Consider the following 20,534-nt stretch of genomic DNA (forward strand, 5'->3'; position numbering starts at 1 on the left):
AGGGTCATATTTATTATTATTTTTTGCAATTTCTGTTAAAAGCTGAATGTACAAGAAATAAATATACACAAAGAAGGGCAGTTGTGCAACTTTTTCTATTCAATGCACAATATTCAAATTAATATCAATTCATATTTACAATATGTAGCTTCAGTTCCACATCATGTTCTTGCAGAGGAGCTGCTACACAAGTAAGGCCATGTTTTACATATATAGGTTTTGATTTGAATATGGCCACAAATATGATTATTGCCTTGTATGAAAGAAGTCCCTTGTACTCAAATAAATACCAGTACTACACAGTATGAAGCCGTGCATCTTCCACTCCTGCAAATATTTAACAATAAAAAAACCTTTTTAAACAAGGGAATGGATTCCATCAACAGAAACGCTGGAGTGTTTTTATTTTGAAAAGGCTTACAGAAAGTGTTGCAACCATTTGTTACAGAAAAATAAACATAAATTCATCAGATTAACATTAAAACTCCGGTGAAAGATAATTGTCTCAAAAAAAAAATTTACACAATACACAAAAATGTATTTACAACATTTTCCAAACACGTTTCAAAGTAAAAGCACTCTAGCGTTTCACCTTCTGAATCCACTCATTTATTCCAACGGGGCTTTGATTGTTATCGACAGACCGAAAGATGCGCATCTTCATTCCTGAAATTTAGTTTAGTACATAAACCAACTTGTTCTTGAAGGAAATGCAGGAGATAAACCAGCAGGCTCAGACGGTAGAAGGGATAACCGGCTGACACAGCTGATTCATGGCGCCGATGACAGCCAAGTGAGTCCAGAGAGTTCGGGGATCGACCGTGAAGACTGGGGGGATCGAACGGGAGATCGCGATCGACGGGTTGGCGACCACTGCTATAAACCATTTACCCCTGAGACTCCGAAAGTGTTTTGTGGACTAAAACACTTCCCCCACCCCTCCATCAGCACAGTGGTGAGTAGATGATGAGTCCATTTTCATGTTTTGGTAAAACTATCCTTTTAACCTGTCAGTCAGGAACTATGGTCACTTAAAATGACCTTATACGATATTGATAGACCCCTAAATTGTGCCATCAGTCCTATAATGTCTAAATATTGTAAACGCCTCTTTTATATTTGTTGGACAACTGAGTCAACAACAAGTCGCCAAGGACAGGACGTGGGAGACCTGCTTGGCTTAAAGCACCAATCAATTGTAAACATCCAACTTGTTCTAAAACCGGAGGAACAGCCCTCTAATCTGCACTCCCACAGTGTGAAAATACTTGTTCATGCAGCAGTGGCCGTCTTGTCAATGCCACAGGAGGCCAGAGAGGCCCAGACACTTTCTTGTGGCTCGAGCCCCCCAGATACCTTTCTCTGGGCACAGGGTGGTGGAACTTCCAGAAGGTCAACTATTGAGATACTGATGTAGCAGCAGGTCTCTGAGCCTTTGCTTTAGGTATCCAGGCACAATGAGAACCCATCCACTCAGATGCAGGAGCCCCGATGGCTCAATGAACAGGTTTTACCCTAATAACGAGGTTTATGTTGAGCAAAATCTGGTTATTTCTTGTTTATCTATCTCCTTCTTATTACTATTAGAACTACTCATTTACTTATTAATTATATAATAATATACTAATACATGCAAATAATCACAATGGGTATGTGATACTGCAGAATTGGAACTTCATTTGCAATTACTTCATTCATATTAAACACAAGTTATCATTTACTTTACATATACAATTGGTCAGTTTGCTCCGTTATACATTTAGATTATTACTTGCATGCAAGTGATGGAAAAATCTATTTTATTCAGGAACATTATGTAAACACATCTCATTATATAATTTAGTGTCTAAATACTTATACACTTATAGTAATACGTTGTATGAATAATAATCATAAAATGTATAATATCAGCAAAGACAACCAAGCATCTAAGATAGATTTTAAAATTGCAGTGTATTTTGAAATTTGACTTCATCTTGTTCCTTGTCACAATAACAATCATACATTTATTATTGGATAAAATTTGTTATGAAGTATGATTTGAGTTTACTGCAGGTCATCTTTACTCCAGTATCACTGTGGCTCTTTACAAATGATACACAGACTCTTTGTTCATCAATCAGCAAATCATGTTTTATTCATTGTTTACATATTTGTATTTTGTTTGGTTAATTGATCAAAAGGAAATACCTATATCAATCTGTACAAAATTAAGATAAGTATTCACATTCATATTACTTAGTAAGGTCAAAACATTTGTAAGTAAAATGATGAAAGAAGGTCACATCAGCACAAGGACATTATATCACTCTTATTTCTAAGGTTTAGCTTTGTCATGTTTTGAGCAGGAGAGCATTCTGATATAGTTTTTCTAATTTCGTAACTTCAGGCCATACACAAGAGGATCTAGAATCGGAGGAATCACAACAACCTAAGTGACAGAATTACACCTAGAAATCGATTCAGCTCTTCAACATTAATTCTGCTCAGGAAATGTCACAAAACACAGTGATGGAATAACTGACAATGTAATAAACGTGTGGCACATAGCTTGTAATACTTTGCCCTTGAATTTTGAACTGCGTTTTCTACACACCAAAAATATTTTCACATATGTAAACAGGACAAAAGCCAGGGAAGAAAACTGCACTTGAAGTAACAAACATTCAACAAGGTTATTGATCAGAGTAGCAACACATGACAGTTTTACGACAGGCCAGTTTGCACAAAATAACTTTGGTATCTTATTACACAAAGGAAGCCTGGAGGACAGATAAAGACAAACTGCAATAGAATGGATTTGATAGATCCATTTACCACAATCAACTTAGACACCACCTTCTATGGTCATTTTGTTGTGGTAGTAAAAGGTTGACATACAGCTTATTGATATCGATCATATGCCATAATGCCTAAGATGGTGAGCTCATAGGATGCATAGGAGTAAAATGATGTAGACCTGAGTGAAACATGCCGACTGGGAGATCAAAATGAGTATCAGACAAAAGGCCTGAGAAATCTGGAGGAAGAAGCCAGCAGAGCCGCATACAGAGTTAATAGAGAGGCACACAATGAAATATACATGGGCTCATGTAATTTCTTCTGTGATATTGCCAGTATTAAGGACCAGATTAGCTGAGACAATAAACGCATACAGCAAGAAACACAAGACAAATGCTGGGTAGCGGTAGCTGGCCTAAGTTCACAAACATGGTGAGGTTAAAATAAGGGGGATTAGTATAGTTTTCCATTTCCCCCCAGACAGAGCCAGAGGTGGTTCAGCGATGAGAAACTCGACAGTCTCATCTTCAATAGTTACAGGCAGCTGCCCCTCCTTTACTCTGTTTACTCACTAACTTCTAGGCAGTTACTGTGATAAATGATACAATACAATTATGAGTTAGAGCTATATAATGATGTGAATATATAGAAATATATATCATCAATAAGTAAGAAAGTTAATCAATAAAGTCTTGAGGTCACTCTGCCCCGAATGATCCTCAAGCTGGCTGTGTGGTCTGTGGCAGGGAAGGTTACCACTGGTTTCACCAAAGCAGCTGAAGCCCTCTTAACTTGTCACACACACATTGTTATTACATCATCACAGGCATCACTCCTTTGGGAAACTGGACATGAAAGTGTAAAAATCTGTTTGCTCTAAGATTAAAAGTGTTTACTGGGATCATAATAACGTTTTTAAAGATAGCCGCTGTTAAAAATGATTCATACCAAGGACATTTTAACATTATAAAATCAAATAAATGCTAATGTGGCACCCCCTAATATAGGTGACCACATTAATGTGGTTAATTTGAGTAATTATTATTATTCTAATAATATTGGTTTAAAGAACGCTTGTGGTCACTTCAGTTGTCCGGGACCCGTGAGGATGGTTCATCTTCATATTATCATATGTTCATCCAGTAAATGTCTCCATATTTGGACAAATAAACCATTTTCTTATCTTGTCTTATTTATTTTCATCTTATCTTTCATTTCTAGATCATGTTAGCAGCACATGTTTGACCTTTTTGAGTCTAATCTGCTCCTTAAACTTTCAGTCTGAACTGAGGTCACTTAAAAATGTCCTTATATGATACTGAGAGGCCCCCAACTGTGTCATCAGTCATTTTAATGTCTAAATATTGTAGAACCTCTTATATATTTTTATATTTGTTGGACAACTGACAACAACAAGTCGCCAAGGACAGGACGCGGAGACCTGCTTGGCTTAAAGCACCAATCAATTGTAAACATCCAACTTGTTCTAAAACCGGAGGAACAGCCTCTGAATCTGCACCCCACAGTGTGAAAATACTCTCTGTTCATGCAGCAGGCTTCTGCCTTGTCATCGCCACAGGAGGCCAGAGAGGCCCAGACACTTTGTGGTCGAGCCTCAGATACCTTCTCATACAGGTGGTGGAACTCTATGAAGGTCAACCATTGAGATACTGATGTAGCAGCAGGTCTCTGGAGCCTTTGCTTTAGGTATCCAGGCACAATGAGAACCCATCCACCTTGTATGCAGCAGGAGCCTGATGGCTCAATGAACAGGTTTTACCTAATAACGAGGTTTATGTTACAAAAATCTGGATATTTCTTATTTATCTATCTCCTTCTTATTAGTATTAGTACTACTCATTTACTTATTAATTATATAATATACTAATAAATGCAAATAATCACAATGGACATGTATATCGCAGAATTGGAACTTCATTTGCAATTACTTCATTCATATTAAACACAAGTTATCATTTACTTTACATATACACTCAATAGTTTGTTCACATACATTTAGATTATTACTTGCATGCAAGTGATGGAACCATCTATTTTATGCAGTAACATTATGTAAACACTCTTATTAAATAATTTATTGTATGAATACTTATTACAATAAAACTTTGTATAAATACAACTGGCAAAATGTATAATATCAGCAAAGACAACCATGCTGCCTAAGATAGATTTTAAAATTGCAGTGTATTTTGAAATTTGACTTCATCTTGTTCCTCTGTCACAATAATAACTATATATTTATTGATAAAATTCTTGTTATGAAGTATGATTTGAGTTTACTGCAGTCATCTTTACTCCAGTATCACTGTACTTACAAATGATACACAGACTCTTTGTCCATCAATCAGCAAATCATGTTTTATCTAATATTTATATATTCGTATTTTGTTTGGTTAATTGATCAAAAGGAAAATAATTCATATCAATTGCACAAAATTAAGATAAAATATTCATAATATTCATAATACTTACTAATCATTATTAAGGTCAACAATTAGTAAGTTAATGATGAAAGAAGGTCACATCTGCACAAGGACATTATATCACTCTTATTTCTAAGGTTTACTTTGTCATGTTCTTGAGCAGGAGAGCATTCTGATATAGTTTTTCTAATTTCTGGTAACTTCAGGCCATAAGCACAAGAGGATTCAGAATCGGAGGAATCACAACAAACTCAAGTGACAATTACACCTAGAAATCGATTCAGCTCTTCAACATTAATTTGCTCAGGTAAATGTTTCAAACACAGTGATGGAATAACTGACAAATGTAACAATGTGTGGGTAATACAGCTTTGTACTACTTTGCCCTTGAATTTTAAACTGCGTTTTCTACACACCAAAAATATTTTTATATATATGTAAACAGGACAAAAGCCAGGGGAAGAAAAACTGTGCTTGAAGTCAAAAGCATTCCAACAAGGTTATTGATCAGAGTAGCAACACATGACAGTTTTACGACAGGCCAGTTTGCACAAAACACCTTTGGCATCTTATTGCCACACAAAGGAAGCCTGGAGGATGAAAACACAAACTGCAAACAGAAAATGGACGGAAAACCCAGACGGCTTACCACAGTCAACTTAGACACCACCTTCAAGGTTATTTTGTTGTAGAAAAGTAAAGGTTGACATACAGCAACATATCGATCATATGCCATAATGCCTAAAAATGTGAGCTCATAGATGCATAGGAGTAAATGATGTAGACCTGAGTGAAACATGCCGACCGTGAGATCAAATGAGTATCAGACAAAAGGTCTCTGAGAAATCTGAGGAAGAAGCCAGCAGAGCCGTACATAGAGTTAATAGAGAGGCAATATTAATGAAAAATATACATACCATAATTTCTTCTCTCTTGTGATATTGCCAGTATTATGACCAGATTAGCTGAGACAATAAATCCATACAGCAAGAAACACAAGACAAATGTTGGGTAGCGGTAGCTGCCTAAGTTCACAAACATGAGGTTAAAAATAAGGGGGATTAGCAGGCTTTCCATTTCATAGACAGAGCCAGAGGTGGTCTAGCGATGAGAAAACTCTACAGTCTCATCTTCAATAGTTACAGTGCAGCTAGTTCCCTCCTTACTCTGTTTACTCACTAACTTAGGCAGTTACTGTGATAAATGATACAATACAATTATGAGTTAGAGGTATATACGTATGAATATATAGAAAATATATATCATCAATAAGTAAGAAAGTTAATCAGAATAAAGTCTTTGAGGTCCCTCTGCTCCCGAATGATCCTCAAGCTGGCTGTGTGTGTCTGTGGCAGGAAGGTTACCACTGGTTTCACCAAAGCAGCTGAAGCCTCTTTAACTTCTGTCACACACACATTGTTATTGATCATCACAGGCATCACCTTGGGAAACTGGACATGAAAGTGTAAAATCAGTTTGCTCTCTAAGATTAAAAGTGTTTACTGATCATAATAAACGTTTTTAAAGATAGGCCGCTGTTAATAATGATTCATACCATGTGCCATTTTAACATTATAAAATCAAATAAATGCTAATGTGGCACCCCTAATATAGGGTGACCACATTAATGTGGTTACATTTGAGTAATTATTATTATTCTAATAATATTGGTTTAAAGAACGTTTGTGGTCACTTCAGTTGTCCGGGGACCCGTGAGGATGGTTCATCTTCATATATTATCATATTTTCATCCGCAGCAAATGTCTCCATATTTGGACAAATAAACCATTTTCTTATCTTGTCTTATTTATTTTCATCTTATCTTTCATTTCTAGATCATGTTATACACATGTGACCTTTTTGAGTCTAACTTTGCTCCTTAAACTGTCAGTCTGGAACGGAGGTCACTTAAAATGTCCTTATAAGATACTGAGAGGCCCCTAAATTGTGCCATCAGTCATTTTAATGTCTAAATATTGTAGAACCTCTTATATATTTTTATATTTGTTGGACAACTGAGTCAACAACAAGTCACCAAGGACAGGACGTGGGTGACCTGCTTGGCTTAAAGCACCAATCAATTGTAAACATCCAACTTGTTCTAAAACCGGAGGAACAGCCCCCTAATCTGCACCCCACAGTGTGAAAATACTCTCTGTTCATGCAGCAGTGGCCGTCTTGTCAATGCCACAGGAGGCCAGAGAGGCCCAGACACTTTGTGGTCGAGCCTCAGATACCTTTCTCATACAGGTGGTGGAACTCTCCAGAAGGTCAACTATTGAGATACTGATGTAGCAGCAGGTCTCTGAGCCTTTGCTTTAGGTATCCAGGCACAATGAGAACCCATCCACCTGTATGCAGCAGGAGCCCCGATGGCTCAATGAACAGGTTTTACCTAATAACGAGGTTTATGTTACAAAAATCTGGTTATTTCTTGTTTATCTATCTCCTTCTTATTACTATTAGTACTACTCATTTACTTATTAATTATATAATATACTAATAAATGCAAATAATCACAATGGGCATGTGATACTGCAGAATTGGAACTTCATTTGCAATTACTTCATTCATATTAAACACAAGTTATCATTTACTTTACATATACACCTGGTCAGTTTGCTCCGTTATACATTTAGATTATTACTTGCATGCAAGTGATGGAACCATCTATTTTATGCAGTAACATTATGTAAACACCTCTTATTAAATAATTTATTGTATAAATACTTATTACAATAAAAAATTGTATAAATAATAATCATAAAATGTATAATATCAGCAAAGACAACCAAGCATCTAAGATAGATTTTAAAATTGCAGTGTATTTTGAAATTTGACTTCATCTTGTTCCTTGTCACAATAACAATCATACATTTATTGATAAAATTCTTGTCATGAAGTATGATTTGAGTTTACTGCAGGTCATCTTTACTCCAGTATCACTGTGGCTCTTTTACAAATGATACACAGACTCTTTGTTCATCAATCAGCAAATCATGTTTTATTCATTATTTACATATTTGTATTTTGTTTGGTTAATTGATCAAAAGGAAAAATACCTATATATCAATCTCCACAAAAATTAAGACAAGTATTCATAACATTCATAATACTTCCTATAGTAAGGTCAAATAATTAGTAAGTTAATGATGAAAGAAGGTCACATCAGCACGAGGACATTATATCACTCTTATTTCTAAGGTTTAGCTTCTTTGTCATGTTTTGAGCAGGAGAGCATTCTGGATATAGTTTTTCTAATTTCTGGTAACTTCAGGCCATACACAAGAGGATTCAGAATCGGAGGAATCACAACAAACTCAAGTGACAGAATTACACCTAGAAATCGATTCAGCTCTTCAACATTAATTCTGCTCAGGGAAATGTCACAAAACACAGTGATGGAATAACTGACAAATGTAACAATGTGTGGCACACAGCTTTGTAATACTTTGCCCTTGAATTTTGAACTGCGTTTTCTACACACCAAAAATATTTTCACATATGTAAACAGGACAAAAGCCAGGGGAAGAAAAACTGCACTTGAAGTAACAAACATTCCAACAAGGTTATTGATCAGAGTAGCAACACATGACAGTTTTACGACAGGCCAGTTTGCACAAAACACCTTTGGTATCTTATTGCCACACAAAGGAAGCCTGGAGGACAGATAAAGACAAACTGCAATAGAAATGGACGGATAGATCCACGCTACCACAATCAACTTAGACACCACCTTCATGGTCATTTTGTTGTGGTAGTGCAAAGGTTGACATACAGCGACATATCGATCATATGCCATAATGCCTAAAATGGTGAGCTCATAGGATGCATAGGAGTAAATGATGTAGACCTGAGTGAAACATGCCGACCGTGAGATCAAATGAGTATCAGACAAAAGGTCTCTGAGAAATCTGAGGAAGAAGCCAGCAGAGCCGTACATAGAGTTAATAGAGAGGCACATAATGAAAATATACATGGGCTCATGTAATTTCTTCTCTTGTGATATTGCCAGTATTATGACCAGATTAGCTGAGACAATAAACGCATACAGCAAGAAACACAAGACAAATGTTGGGTAGCGGTAGCTGCCTAAGTTCACAAACATGGTGAGGTTAAAATAAGGGGGATTAGTATAGTTTTCCATTTACCTCATAGACAGAGCCAGAGGTGGTTCAGTGATGAGAAAACTCTACAGTCTCATCTTCAATAGTTACAGTGCAGCTGCCCCTCCCTTTTACCTGTTTACTCACTAACTTAGGCAGTTACTGTGATAAATGATACAATACAATTATGAGTTAGAGGTATATACGTATGTGAATATATAGAAATATATATCATCAATAAGTAAGAAAGTTAATCAGAATAAAGTCTTTGAGGTCACTCTGCTCCCGAATGATCCTCAAGCTGGCTGTGTGTGGTCTGTGGCAGGGAAGGTTACCACTGGTTTCACCAAAGCAGCTGAAGCCTCTTTAACTTGTCACACACACATTGTTATTACATCATCACAGGCATCACTCCTTTGGGAAACTGGACATGAAAGTGTAAAAATCTGTTTGCTCTCTAAGATTAAAAGTGTTTACTGATCATAATAAACGTTTTTAAAGATAGGCCGCTGTTAAAAATGATTCATACCAAGGGACATTTTAACATTATAAAATCAAATAAATGCTAATGTGGCACCCCTAATATAGGGTGACCACATTAATGTGGTTAAATTTGAGTAATTATTATTATTCTAATAATATTGGTTTAAAGAACGTTTGTGGTCACTTCAGTTGTCCGGGGACCCGTGAGGATGGTTCATCTTCATATATTATCATATGTTCATCCGCAGCAAATGTCTCCATATTTGGACAAATAAACCATTTTCTTATCTTGTCTTATTTATTTTCATCTTATCTTTCATTTCTAGATCATGTTATACACATATGTGACCTTTTTTACTCTAATTTTGCTCCTTAAACTGTCAGTCTGGAACTGAGGTCACTTAAAATGTCCTTATAAGATACTGAGAGGCCCCTAAATTGTGCCATCAGTCATTTTAATGTCTAAATATTGTAGAACCTCTTATATATTTTTATATTTGTTGGACAACTGAGTCAACAACAAGTCGCCAAGGACAGGACGTGGGTGACCTGCTTGGCTTAAAGCAGCAATCAATTGTAAACATCCAACTTGTTCTAAAACCGGAGGAACAGCCCCCTAATCTGCACCCCACAGTGTGAAAATACTCTCTGTTCATGCAGCAGTGGCCGTCTTGTCAATGCCACAGGAGGCCAGAGAGGCCCAGACACTTTGTGGTCGAGCCTCAGATACCTTTCTCATACTGGTGGTGGAACTCTCCAGAAGGTCAACTATTGAGATACTGATGTAGCAGCAGGTCTCTGAGCCTTTGCTTTAGGTATCCAGGCACAATGATGGAACAATCTATTGTATTCAGTAACAATATGTAAACACATCTTATTAAATAATTTAGTGTCTAAATACTTATACACTTATAGTAATACGTTGTATAAATAATAATCATAAAATGTATAATTTCAGCAAAGACAACCAAGCATCGAAGATAGATTTTAAAATTGCAGTTTAATTTGAAATTTGACTTCATCTTGTTCCTTGTCACAATAACAAAATTACATTTATTCATAAAATTCTTGTTATGAAGTATGATTTGAGTTTACTGCAGGTCATCTTTACTCCAGTATCACTGTGGCTCTTTTACAAATGATACACAGACTCTTTGTCCATCAATCAGCAAATCATGTTTGATTCATTATTTACATATTCGTATTTTTTTGGTTAATTGATCAAAAGGAAAAATACCTATATATCAATCTCCACAAAAATTAAGCCAAGTATTCATAACATTCATAATACTTCCTAATCATTATTAAGGTCAAATAATTAGTAAGTTAATGATGAAAGAAGGTCACATCAGCACAAGGACATTATATCACTCTTATTTCTAAGGTTTAGCTTCTTTGTCATGTTTTGAGCAGGAGAGCATTCTGGATATAGTTTTTCTAATTTCTGGTAACTTCAGGCCATACACAAGAGGATTCAGAATCGGAGGAATCACAACAAACTCAAGTGACAGAATTACACCTAGAAATCGATTCAGCTCTTCAACATTAATTCTGCTGAGGGCAATGTCACAAAACACAGTGATGGAATAACTGACAAATGTAACAATGTGTGGCACACAGCTTTGTACTACTTTGGTCTTGAATTTTGAACTGCGTTTTCTACACACCAAAAATATTTTTACATATGTAAACAGGACAAAAGCCAGGGGAAGAAAAACTGTGCTTGTGGAAACAAGCATTCCAACAAGGTTATTGATCAGAGTAGCAACACATGACAGTTTTACGACAGGCCAGTTTGCACAAAACACCTTTGGTATCTTATTGCCACACAAAGGAAGCCTGGAGGACAGATAAAAACAAACTGCAATAGAAATGGACGGATAGATCCACGCTACCACAATCAACTTAGACACCACCTTCAAGGTCATTTTGTTGTGGTAGTGCAAAGGTTGGCATACAGCAACATATCGATCATATGCCATAATGCTTAAAATGGTGAGCTCATAGGATGCATAGGAGTAAATGATGTAGACCTGAGTGAAACATGCCGACCGTGAGATCAAATGAGTATCAGACAAAAGGTCTCTGAGAAATCTGAGGAAGAAGCCAGCAGAGCCGTACATAGAGTTAATAGAGAGGCACATAATGAAAATATACATGGGCTCATGTAATTTCTTCTCTTGTGATATTGCCAGTATTATGACCAGATTAGCTGAGACAATAAACGCATACAGCAAGAAACACAAGACAAATGTTGGGTAGCGGTAGCTGCCTAAGTTCACAAACATGGTGAGGTTAAAATAAGGGGGATTAGTATAGTTTTCCATTTCCCTCATAGACAGAGCCAGAGGTGGTTCAGTGATGAGAAAACTCTACAGTCTCATCTTCAATAGTTACAGTGCAGCTGCCCCTCCCTTTTACCTGTTTACTCACTAACTTAGGCAGTTACTGTGATAAATGATACAATACAATTATGAGTTAGAGGTATATACGTATGTGAATATATAGAAATACATATCATCAATAAGTAAGAAAGTTAATCAGAATAAAGTCTTTGAGGTCCCTCTGCTCCCGAATGATCCTCAAGCTGGCTGTGTGTGGTCTGTGGCAGGGAAGGTTACCACTGGTTTCACCAAAGCAGCTGAGAGCCTCTTTAACTTGTCACACACACATTGTTATTACATCATCACAGGCATCACTCCTTTGGGAAACTGGACATGAAAGTGTAAAAATCTGTTTGCTCTCTAAGATTAAAAGTGTTTACTGATCATAATAAACGTTTTTAAAGATAGGCCGCTGTTAATAATTGTTCATACCATGTGCCATTTTAACATTATGAAATAAAATAAATGCTAATGTGGCACCCCTAATATAGGGTGACCACATTAATGTGGTTACATTTTAGTAATTATTATTATTATAATAATATTGGTTTAAAGAACGTTTGTGGTCACTTCAGTTGTCCGGGGACCCGTGAGGATGGTTCATCTTCATATATTATCATATGTTCATCCGCAGCAAATGTCTCCATATTTGGACAAATAAACCATTTTCCTATCTTCTCTGATTTATTTTCATCTTATCTTTCATTTCTAGATCATGTTATACACATTTGTGAACTTTTTGAGTCTAATTTTGTTCCTTAAACTGTCAGTCTGGAACTGATCACTTAAAATGACCTTATAAGATACTGAGAGGCCCTAAAATCAAAGCATCAGTCAATCACCAATGTCTAAACATTGCAGAACCCTTATATATTTTATATTTGTTGAACAACGGAGTCAACAACAAGTCGCCAAGGATGGTGACGTGGGTGACCTGCTTGGCTTAAAGCAGCAATCAATTGTAAACATCCAACTTCTGTTCTAAAACCGGATAAACAGCCTCTCCAATCTGCACTCCACAGTGTGAAAATACTCTCTGTTCATGCAGCAGTGGCCGTCTTGTCAATGCCACAGGAGGCCAGAGAGGCCCAGACACTTTGTGGTCGAGCCTCAGATACCTTTCTCATACTGGTGGTGGAACTCTCCAGAAGGTCAACTATTGAGATACTGATGTAGCAGCAGGTCTCTGAGCCTTTGCTTTAGGTATCCAGGCACAATGATGGAACAATCTATTGTATTCAGTAACAATATGTAAACACATCTTATTAAATAATTTAGTGTCTAAATACTTATACACTTATAGTAATACGTTGTATAAATAATAATCATAAAATGTATCATTTCAGCAAAGACAACCAAGCATCGAAGATAGATTTTAAAATTGCAGTGTAATTTGAAATTTGACTTCATCTTGTTCCTTGTCACAATAACAAAATTCATTTATTCATAAAATTCTTGTTATGAAGTATGATTTGAGTTTACTGCAGGTCATCTTTACTCCAGTATCACTGTGGCTCTTTTACAAATGATACACAGACTTTGTTCATCAATCAGCAAATCATGTTTTATTCATTATTTACATATTCGTATTTTGTTTGGTTAATTGATCAAAAGGAAAATACCTATATCAATCTACAAAAAATTAAGCCAAGTATTCATAACATTCATAATACTTACTAATCATTAAGGTCAAATAATTAGTAAGTTAATGATGAAAGAAGGTCACATCTGCACAAGGACATTATATCACTTTATTTCTAAGGTTTAGCTTCTTGTCATGTTTTGAGCAGGAGAGCATTCTGATATATTTTTCTAATTTCTGGTAACTTCAGGCCATACACAAGAGGATTCAGAATCGGAGGAATCACAACAAACTCAAGTGACAGAATTACACCTAGAAATCGATTCAGCTCTTCAACATTAATTTTGCTGAGGGCAACGCCACAAACACAGTGATGGAATAACTGACAAATGTAACAATGTGTGGCACACAGCTTGTACTACTTTGGTCTTGAATTTTGAATCATGCTTTCCTACACACCAAAAAAAAAGATATTTTTACATATGTAAACAGGACAAAAGCCAGGGAAGAAAAACTGTGCTCGTGGAAACAAGCATTCCAACAAGGTTATTGATCAGAGTAGCAACAAGACAGTTTTACGACAGGCCAGTTTTGCACAAAACACCTTGCATCTATTACACAAAGGAAGCCTGGAGGACAGAAAACACAAACTGCAATAGAAATGGATGCATAGATCCATTACCACAATCAACTTGTACACCACCTTCAAGGTCATTTTGTTGTGGTAGTGCAAAGACAGCTACATATCATCACATGCCATAATGCTTAAACAGGAGCTCATAGGATGCATAGGAGTAATGATGTAGACCTGAGTGAAACATGCCACCGTGAGATCAAATGAGTATCAGACAAAAGGTCTCTGAGAAATCTGAGGAAGAAGCCAGCAGAGCCGTACATAGAGTTAATAGAGAGGCACATAATGAAAATATACATGGGTTCACAAAAATTTCTTCTCCTTGTGATATTGCCAGTATTATGACTCAGATTAGCTGAGACAATAAACGCATACAGCAAGAAACACAAGACAAACAAGCTGGGTAGCGGTAGCTGCCTAAGTTCAAAACATGGTGAGGTTAAAATAAGGGGATTAGTATAGTTTTCCATTTACCTTCATAGACAGAGCCAGAGGTGGTTCAGTGATGAGAAACTCTACAGTCTCATCTTCACAGTTACAGTGCAGCTGCCCTCCTTTTACTCTGTTTAGTCACTAACTTAGGCAGTTACTGTGATAAATGATACAATACAATTATGAGTTAGAGGTATACACGATGTGAATATATAGAAATATATATCATCAATAAGTGCAGTTAATCAGAATAAAGTCTTTGAGGTCCTCTGCTCCCGAATGATCCTCAAGCTGGCTGTGTGTGGTCTGTGCAGGGAAGGCTACCACTGGTTTCACCAAAGCAGCTGAAGCTCTTTAACTTGTCACACACACATTGTTATTACATCATCACAGGCATCACTCCTTTGGGAAACTGGACATGAAAGTGTAAAATCAGTTTGCTCTCTAAGATTAAAAGCGTTTACTGATCATAATAAACGTTTTTAAAGATAGGCCGCTGTTAATAATGATTCATACCAAGGGACATTTTAACATTATAAACAATAAATGCTAATGTGGCACCCTTAATATAGGTGACCACATTAATGTGGTTACATTTGAGTAATTATTATTCTAATAATATTGGTTTAAAGAACGTTTGTGGTCACTTCAGTTGTCCGGGGACCCGTGAGGATGGTCTATCTTCATATATTATCATATTTTCATCCGCAGCAAATGTCTCCCATATTTGGACAACAAACCATTTCTACCTTCTGATTTATTTTCATCTTATCTTTCATTTAGATCAGTGTTATACACATTTGTGACCTTTTTGAGTCTAACTTTGCTCCTTAAACTGTCAAGTCTGAACTGGAGGTCACTTAAAATGACCTTATAAGATACTGAGAGGCCCCTAAATTGTGCCATCAGTCATTTTAATGCCCAAATATTGTAGAACCTCTTATATATTTTCATATTTGTTGGGGATGTTATCAACAACAAGTCACCAAGGACAGGACGTGGGAGACCTGCTTGGCTTAAAGCACCAATCAATTGTAAACATCCAACTTGTTCTAAAACCGGAGGAACAGCCCTCCCCCAATCTGCACTCCACAGTGTGAAAATACTCTGTTCATGCAGCAGTGGCCGCCTTGTCAATGCCACAGGAGGCCAGAGAGGCCCAGACACTTTGTGGTCGAGCCTCAGATACCTTTCATACAGGTGTGTGGAATCCTCCAGAAGGTCAACTATTGAGATACTGATGTAGCAGCAGGGCCCCTGAGCCTTTGCTTTAGGTATCCAGGCACAATGAGAACCCATCCACCTGTATGCAGCAGGAGCCCCCGATGGCTCAATGAACAGGTTTCACTTAATAACGAGGTTTATGTTACAAAAATCTGGTTATTTCATTTATCTATCTCCTTCTTATTAGTATTAGTACTACTCATTTATTTATTAATTATATAATATACTAATAAATGCAAATAATCACAATGGGCATGTGATAATGTGTGTGAATTGGAACTTCATTTGCAATTACTTCATTCATATTAAACACAAGTTATCATTTACTTTACATATACACCTGGTCAGTTTGTTCCGTTATACATTTAGATTATTACTTGCATGCAAGTGATGGAACCATCTATTTTATGCAGTAACATTATGTAAACACTCCTTATTAAATAATTTATTGTATAAATACTTATTACAATAAAAATTGTATAATAATAATCATAAAATCTTATAATATAAGCAAAGACAACCATGCTCTAAAATAGATTTTAAAATTGCAGTGTATTTTGAAATTTGACTTCATCTTGTTCCTTGTCACAATAACAATCATACATTTATTTATAAAATTCTTGTTATGAAGTATGATTTGAGTTTACTGCAGGTCATCTTTACTCCTGTATCACTGTGGCTCTTTTTACAAATGATACAGACTCTTTGTTCATCAATCAGCAAATCATGTTTTATTCATTATTTACATATTTGTATTTTGTCTTGCTAATTGATCAAAAGGAAAATCATATATCAATCTCAACAAAAATTAAGCCAAGTATTCATAACATCTCATAATACTTACTAATCATTATTAAGGTCAAATAATTAGTAAGTTAATGATGAAAGAAGGTCACATCTGCACAAGGACATTATATCGTACTTTATTTCTAAGGTTTAGCTTCTTTGTCATGTTTTGACAGGAGACATTCTGATATAGTTTTTCTAATTTCTGGTAATTCAGGCCATACACAAGAGGATTCAGAATCGGAGGAATCACAACAAACTCAAGTGACAGAATTACACCTAGAAATCGATTCAGCTCTTCAACATTAATTCTGCTGAGGGCAATGTCACAAAACACAGTGATGGAATAACTGACAAATGTAACAATGTGTGGCACACAGCTTTGTACTACTTGGTCTTGAATTTGAACTGCGTTTACACACCAAAAATATTTTGCTACATGTAAACAGGACAAAAGCCAGGGGAAGAAAACTGTGCTTGAAGTAACAAACATTCCAACAAGGTTATTGATCAGAGTAGTAAACACATACAGTTTTACGACAGGCCAGTTTGCACAAAACACCTTTGGTATCTTATTGCCACACAAAGGAAGCCTGAGTGACAGAAAACACAAACTGCAGCAGAAATGGACGGAAAAAACCCACGCTACCACAGTCAACTTAGACACCACCTTCAAGGTTATTTTGCTGTGGTAGGTGCAAAGGGTTGGCATACACGAAGGGGTATCGATCAGGCGCCATAATGCCAAAAATGGTGGTCACAGGATGCATAGGAGTAAAATGATGTAGACCTGAGTGAAACATGCCGACCGTGAGATCAAATGAGACAGACAAAAGGTCTCTGAGAAATCTGAGAGGAAGAAGTCAGCAGAGTCACATATAGAGTTAATAGAGAGGCACATAATGAAACAGGCATAAGCCATGTAATTTCTTCTCTGTGATATTGCCAGTATTATGACCAGATTAGCTGCTGAGACAATAAAACGCATACAGCAAGAAACACAGACAAATGTTGCAGCTGTAGCTGCCTAAGTTCACAAACATGTGAGGTTAAATAAGGGGATTAGGGAGAGCTTCATTTACCTCTATAGACAGATTGTAGTGGTTCAGCTAAGGAGAAAACTCGAGTAATCATCTTCACAGTTACAGTGCAGCTGCCCCCTCCCTTTACCTGTTTACTCACTACACCCAGCAGTTACTGTGATAAATGACATTACAATTATGAGTTAGAGCTATATACGTATGTGAATATATAGAAATATAGTCATCAATAAGTAAGTTAATCAGAATAAAGTCTTTGAGGTCACTCTGCTCCTGAATGATCCTCAAGCTGGCTGTGTGTGGTCTGTGGCAGGGAAGGTTACCACTGGTTTCACCAAAGCAGCTGAGAGCCTCTTTAACTTGTCACACACACATTGTTATTACATCATCACAGGCATCACTCCTTTGGGAAACTGGACATGAAAGTGTAAAAATCACTTTAAGATTAAAACCCTTTTACTGATCATAACAATAACTATGTAGAAAACAAATTACTCCGGGCCGTACCTCTGCACAAATTTCCAACCAACTTTACTGGCATATGAAGACAAAGCTGACAGTGATGGTATCTGGTCAATTGTCACCTCATCTTCAATGTGGAGTTGTGTCTCAAACTTAGTGTCAGCACAATCCACTTCAAAGATCCAGGATAGATCAAGTATGTATGATTTTGAGCACTGGCAGTATATACACTCACAAACTACTATGTTAGGAACACCATACTCATACTGGGTGGGGCCTCTGTTCTCTAAATTACCTCAATTATTAATGGCATTTGTTCCACACAATGTTGGGAAAGTTCCTGCTCCATGTTGACATGACGGCATCAGGTCATTTGTCAGTTGAACATTCAGGGCACTGCCACGCATACATGCAAAATTCATCAGCGGTGAACCTTTGCCTCCTGTCCACTTCCAATTTAGGAGGTCAATAAAACATTTCCCTCTTATGGCGAGGGAAATCGTGGCATGGTGTTTATTTTTGGCGATATTCCCTTAGCATTCACGTTCACTGCTGGTCTCTTATTGTTCATGATCATGAAACAAGTGAGAAGTTTTTTGCTTTGTGACAAGGTGCATTACCATGCTGGAAATAGCTGGTAGAAGACAGTACATCGTAGCCTTAAAGGGATGAACATGGTCTACAATAACAGTCAGACAGACTGTTGCATTCAGAGCTTGGTATTATGGGCCCAAATTGTGCCAAGAAAATATCCCCCACATCATTACATTAAAGCAGGTTGGTTTACGTGCTATCGATGCCAGATTCTGAGCTTGTCATCTGCAGCCGCAGCAGAAATCCAGATTTACATATTTCCAGTGTCTGTCCAGTGTTGGCGAGTCTGTGTCTACTGCAGCTCTTAGCGGACAGAAGAGGAACCCAACATGGTCTTCTACTGTTGTAGCCAAACCACCTCAAGACTGGACCTGTTGTTCATTCTGAGATTGTTTTCTGCTCACTACAGTTGTGAAGAGTCTGAGCTACTGTAGATTTTCTGTCAGCTCCATTCAGTCGTTGGTCATCCGAGCATTGGCTCTACACTGAGACCCAAAACCCCAGCATGTGTCTTGGATACATAGACATTACTTGTTATTACTTTTGAGTTTATTGTTAGTTACAGCGTTTTCATTGGACTTACTGGCAGTCAGATATATATCAAATATCGCTACCCTCATCATTCAATACAGTGTGGTTAGACTTATAGAATGTGACGTGTGACTCTTATTGAATGATACTTCAGTCACCAGATAAATGTGTTTAGGAAACAAATGCAGACATCTAAAACCTTTTGGCATGATGTCCGATACAGAGATAACTGCTTAGACCTAAAGACTTCATAGTACGATATTGGTACCAAGTGCACAACAACAACTTTTGTTACTCAACTATATGTTTAAAGACCGTGTAAGTCTTTAACTTTATGACCCTAATACACTTTTCAAAAGAACTGGCCATATTCCCCGAGTGATGTAAGGTTACTGCAACGGCTTTTGTTAGTCCCAGTTCCCTCTTCAATGCCCACCACTGAGATCCCTTGAGTATCTTCACCAGGTGCTAGAGAACCAGAGCAATTAGTGTTACTTTTGCTTAGTTTTTTCATTGAAAGAAAAAAATAAACATGAAATGCTACTTTAAAGGATAGATATGGGTTTGGTTTCCATCAACATAATGGTTAATGATGTCAAGACTTTAATGAGAGCCCATGGGGCAGAACACGGCATGCTTTGTTTTTCAAAGGTTATAAATACTAAGTAACTAATTTGTAAGTGGTCAACAGGTCATTATCTCCATCATCCCTCAAGAGCAATTAAACACACTTGGCAACCCTGGAGGCCCATCCTGGGCAACCAAGACAAAACAAAGATGTTTTTCAGTGTTGGTCAAGAGAATGAACAATAAACTTAGTTTAAAGCAACATGCAACATTGACGGGGCCTTGCAGCTTCACTACAGCTGCTGTTATAGTGAAGTGTCACAATTCAGAATCTCTATGATCTTTGGATTCAAGGAGCAGCCTGTTCTGTCATGTGAATGGGTCATGCACTTGTAGGTGGTCATGGTTTCAACTTTCCAAAACAGTAATGTCTGTTCAATTATCCACTGGTGACAAATGAAAGGGTTGAAAGAGACAAAGATAA

General features: G+C 36.9%; 2 protein-coding genes and 4 pseudogenes across 2 annotated transcripts; all 6 read right to left on the minus strand.

The window, feature by feature from the left end:
• Nucleotides 1–2,371: 2,371 nt before the first annotated feature.
• LOC124854623 lies at nt 2,372–3,251 on the minus strand (annotated as a pseudogene).
• Nucleotides 3,252–5,321: 2,070 nt separating this feature from the next.
• LOC124854624 lies at nt 5,322–6,302 on the minus strand (annotated as a pseudogene).
• A 2,122-nt stretch (nt 6,303–8,424) lies between these two features.
• LOC118120132 (olfactory receptor 6N1-like) lies at nt 8,425–9,372 on the minus strand. The gene has a single exon (XM_047342648.1). The coding sequence runs from the start codon at nt 9,370–9,372 to the stop codon at nt 8,425–8,427; it is 948 nt and encodes a 315-aa protein (XP_047198604.1).
• A 1,821-nt stretch (nt 9,373–11,193) lies between these two features.
• LOC124854625 (olfactory receptor 6N1-like) lies at nt 11,194–12,141 on the minus strand. The gene has a single exon (XM_047342649.1). It carries the CDS (start codon nt 12,139–12,141, stop codon nt 11,194–11,196), a length of 948 nt encoding a protein of 315 aa, XP_047198605.1.
• A 1,832-nt stretch (nt 12,142–13,973) lies between these two features.
• LOC124854626 lies at nt 13,974–14,858 on the minus strand (annotated as a pseudogene).
• A 2,141-nt stretch (nt 14,859–16,999) lies between these two features.
• LOC124854627 lies at nt 17,000–17,899 on the minus strand (annotated as a pseudogene).
• Between the last annotated feature and the right edge of the window lie 2,635 nt (nt 17,900–20,534).

The sequence above is a fragment of the Hippoglossus stenolepis genome, chromosome 13 (genome assembly GCF_022539355.2).
Source record: "Hippoglossus stenolepis isolate QCI-W04-F060 chromosome 13, HSTE1.2, whole genome shotgun sequence".
In the NCBI taxonomy this organism is placed as follows: Eukaryota; Metazoa; Chordata; class Actinopteri; order Pleuronectiformes; family Pleuronectidae; genus Hippoglossus; species Hippoglossus stenolepis.

Excerpts from the sequence above, each read along its gene's own strand:
- LOC118120132 (XM_047342648.1), bottom strand. The coding sequence starts at position 9,372 with ATGGAAAACTATACTAATCCCCCTTATTTTAACCTCACCATGTTTGTG.
- LOC124854625 (XM_047342649.1), bottom strand. The coding sequence starts at position 12,141 with ATGGAAAACTATACTAATCCCCCTTATTTTAACCTCACCATGTTTGTG.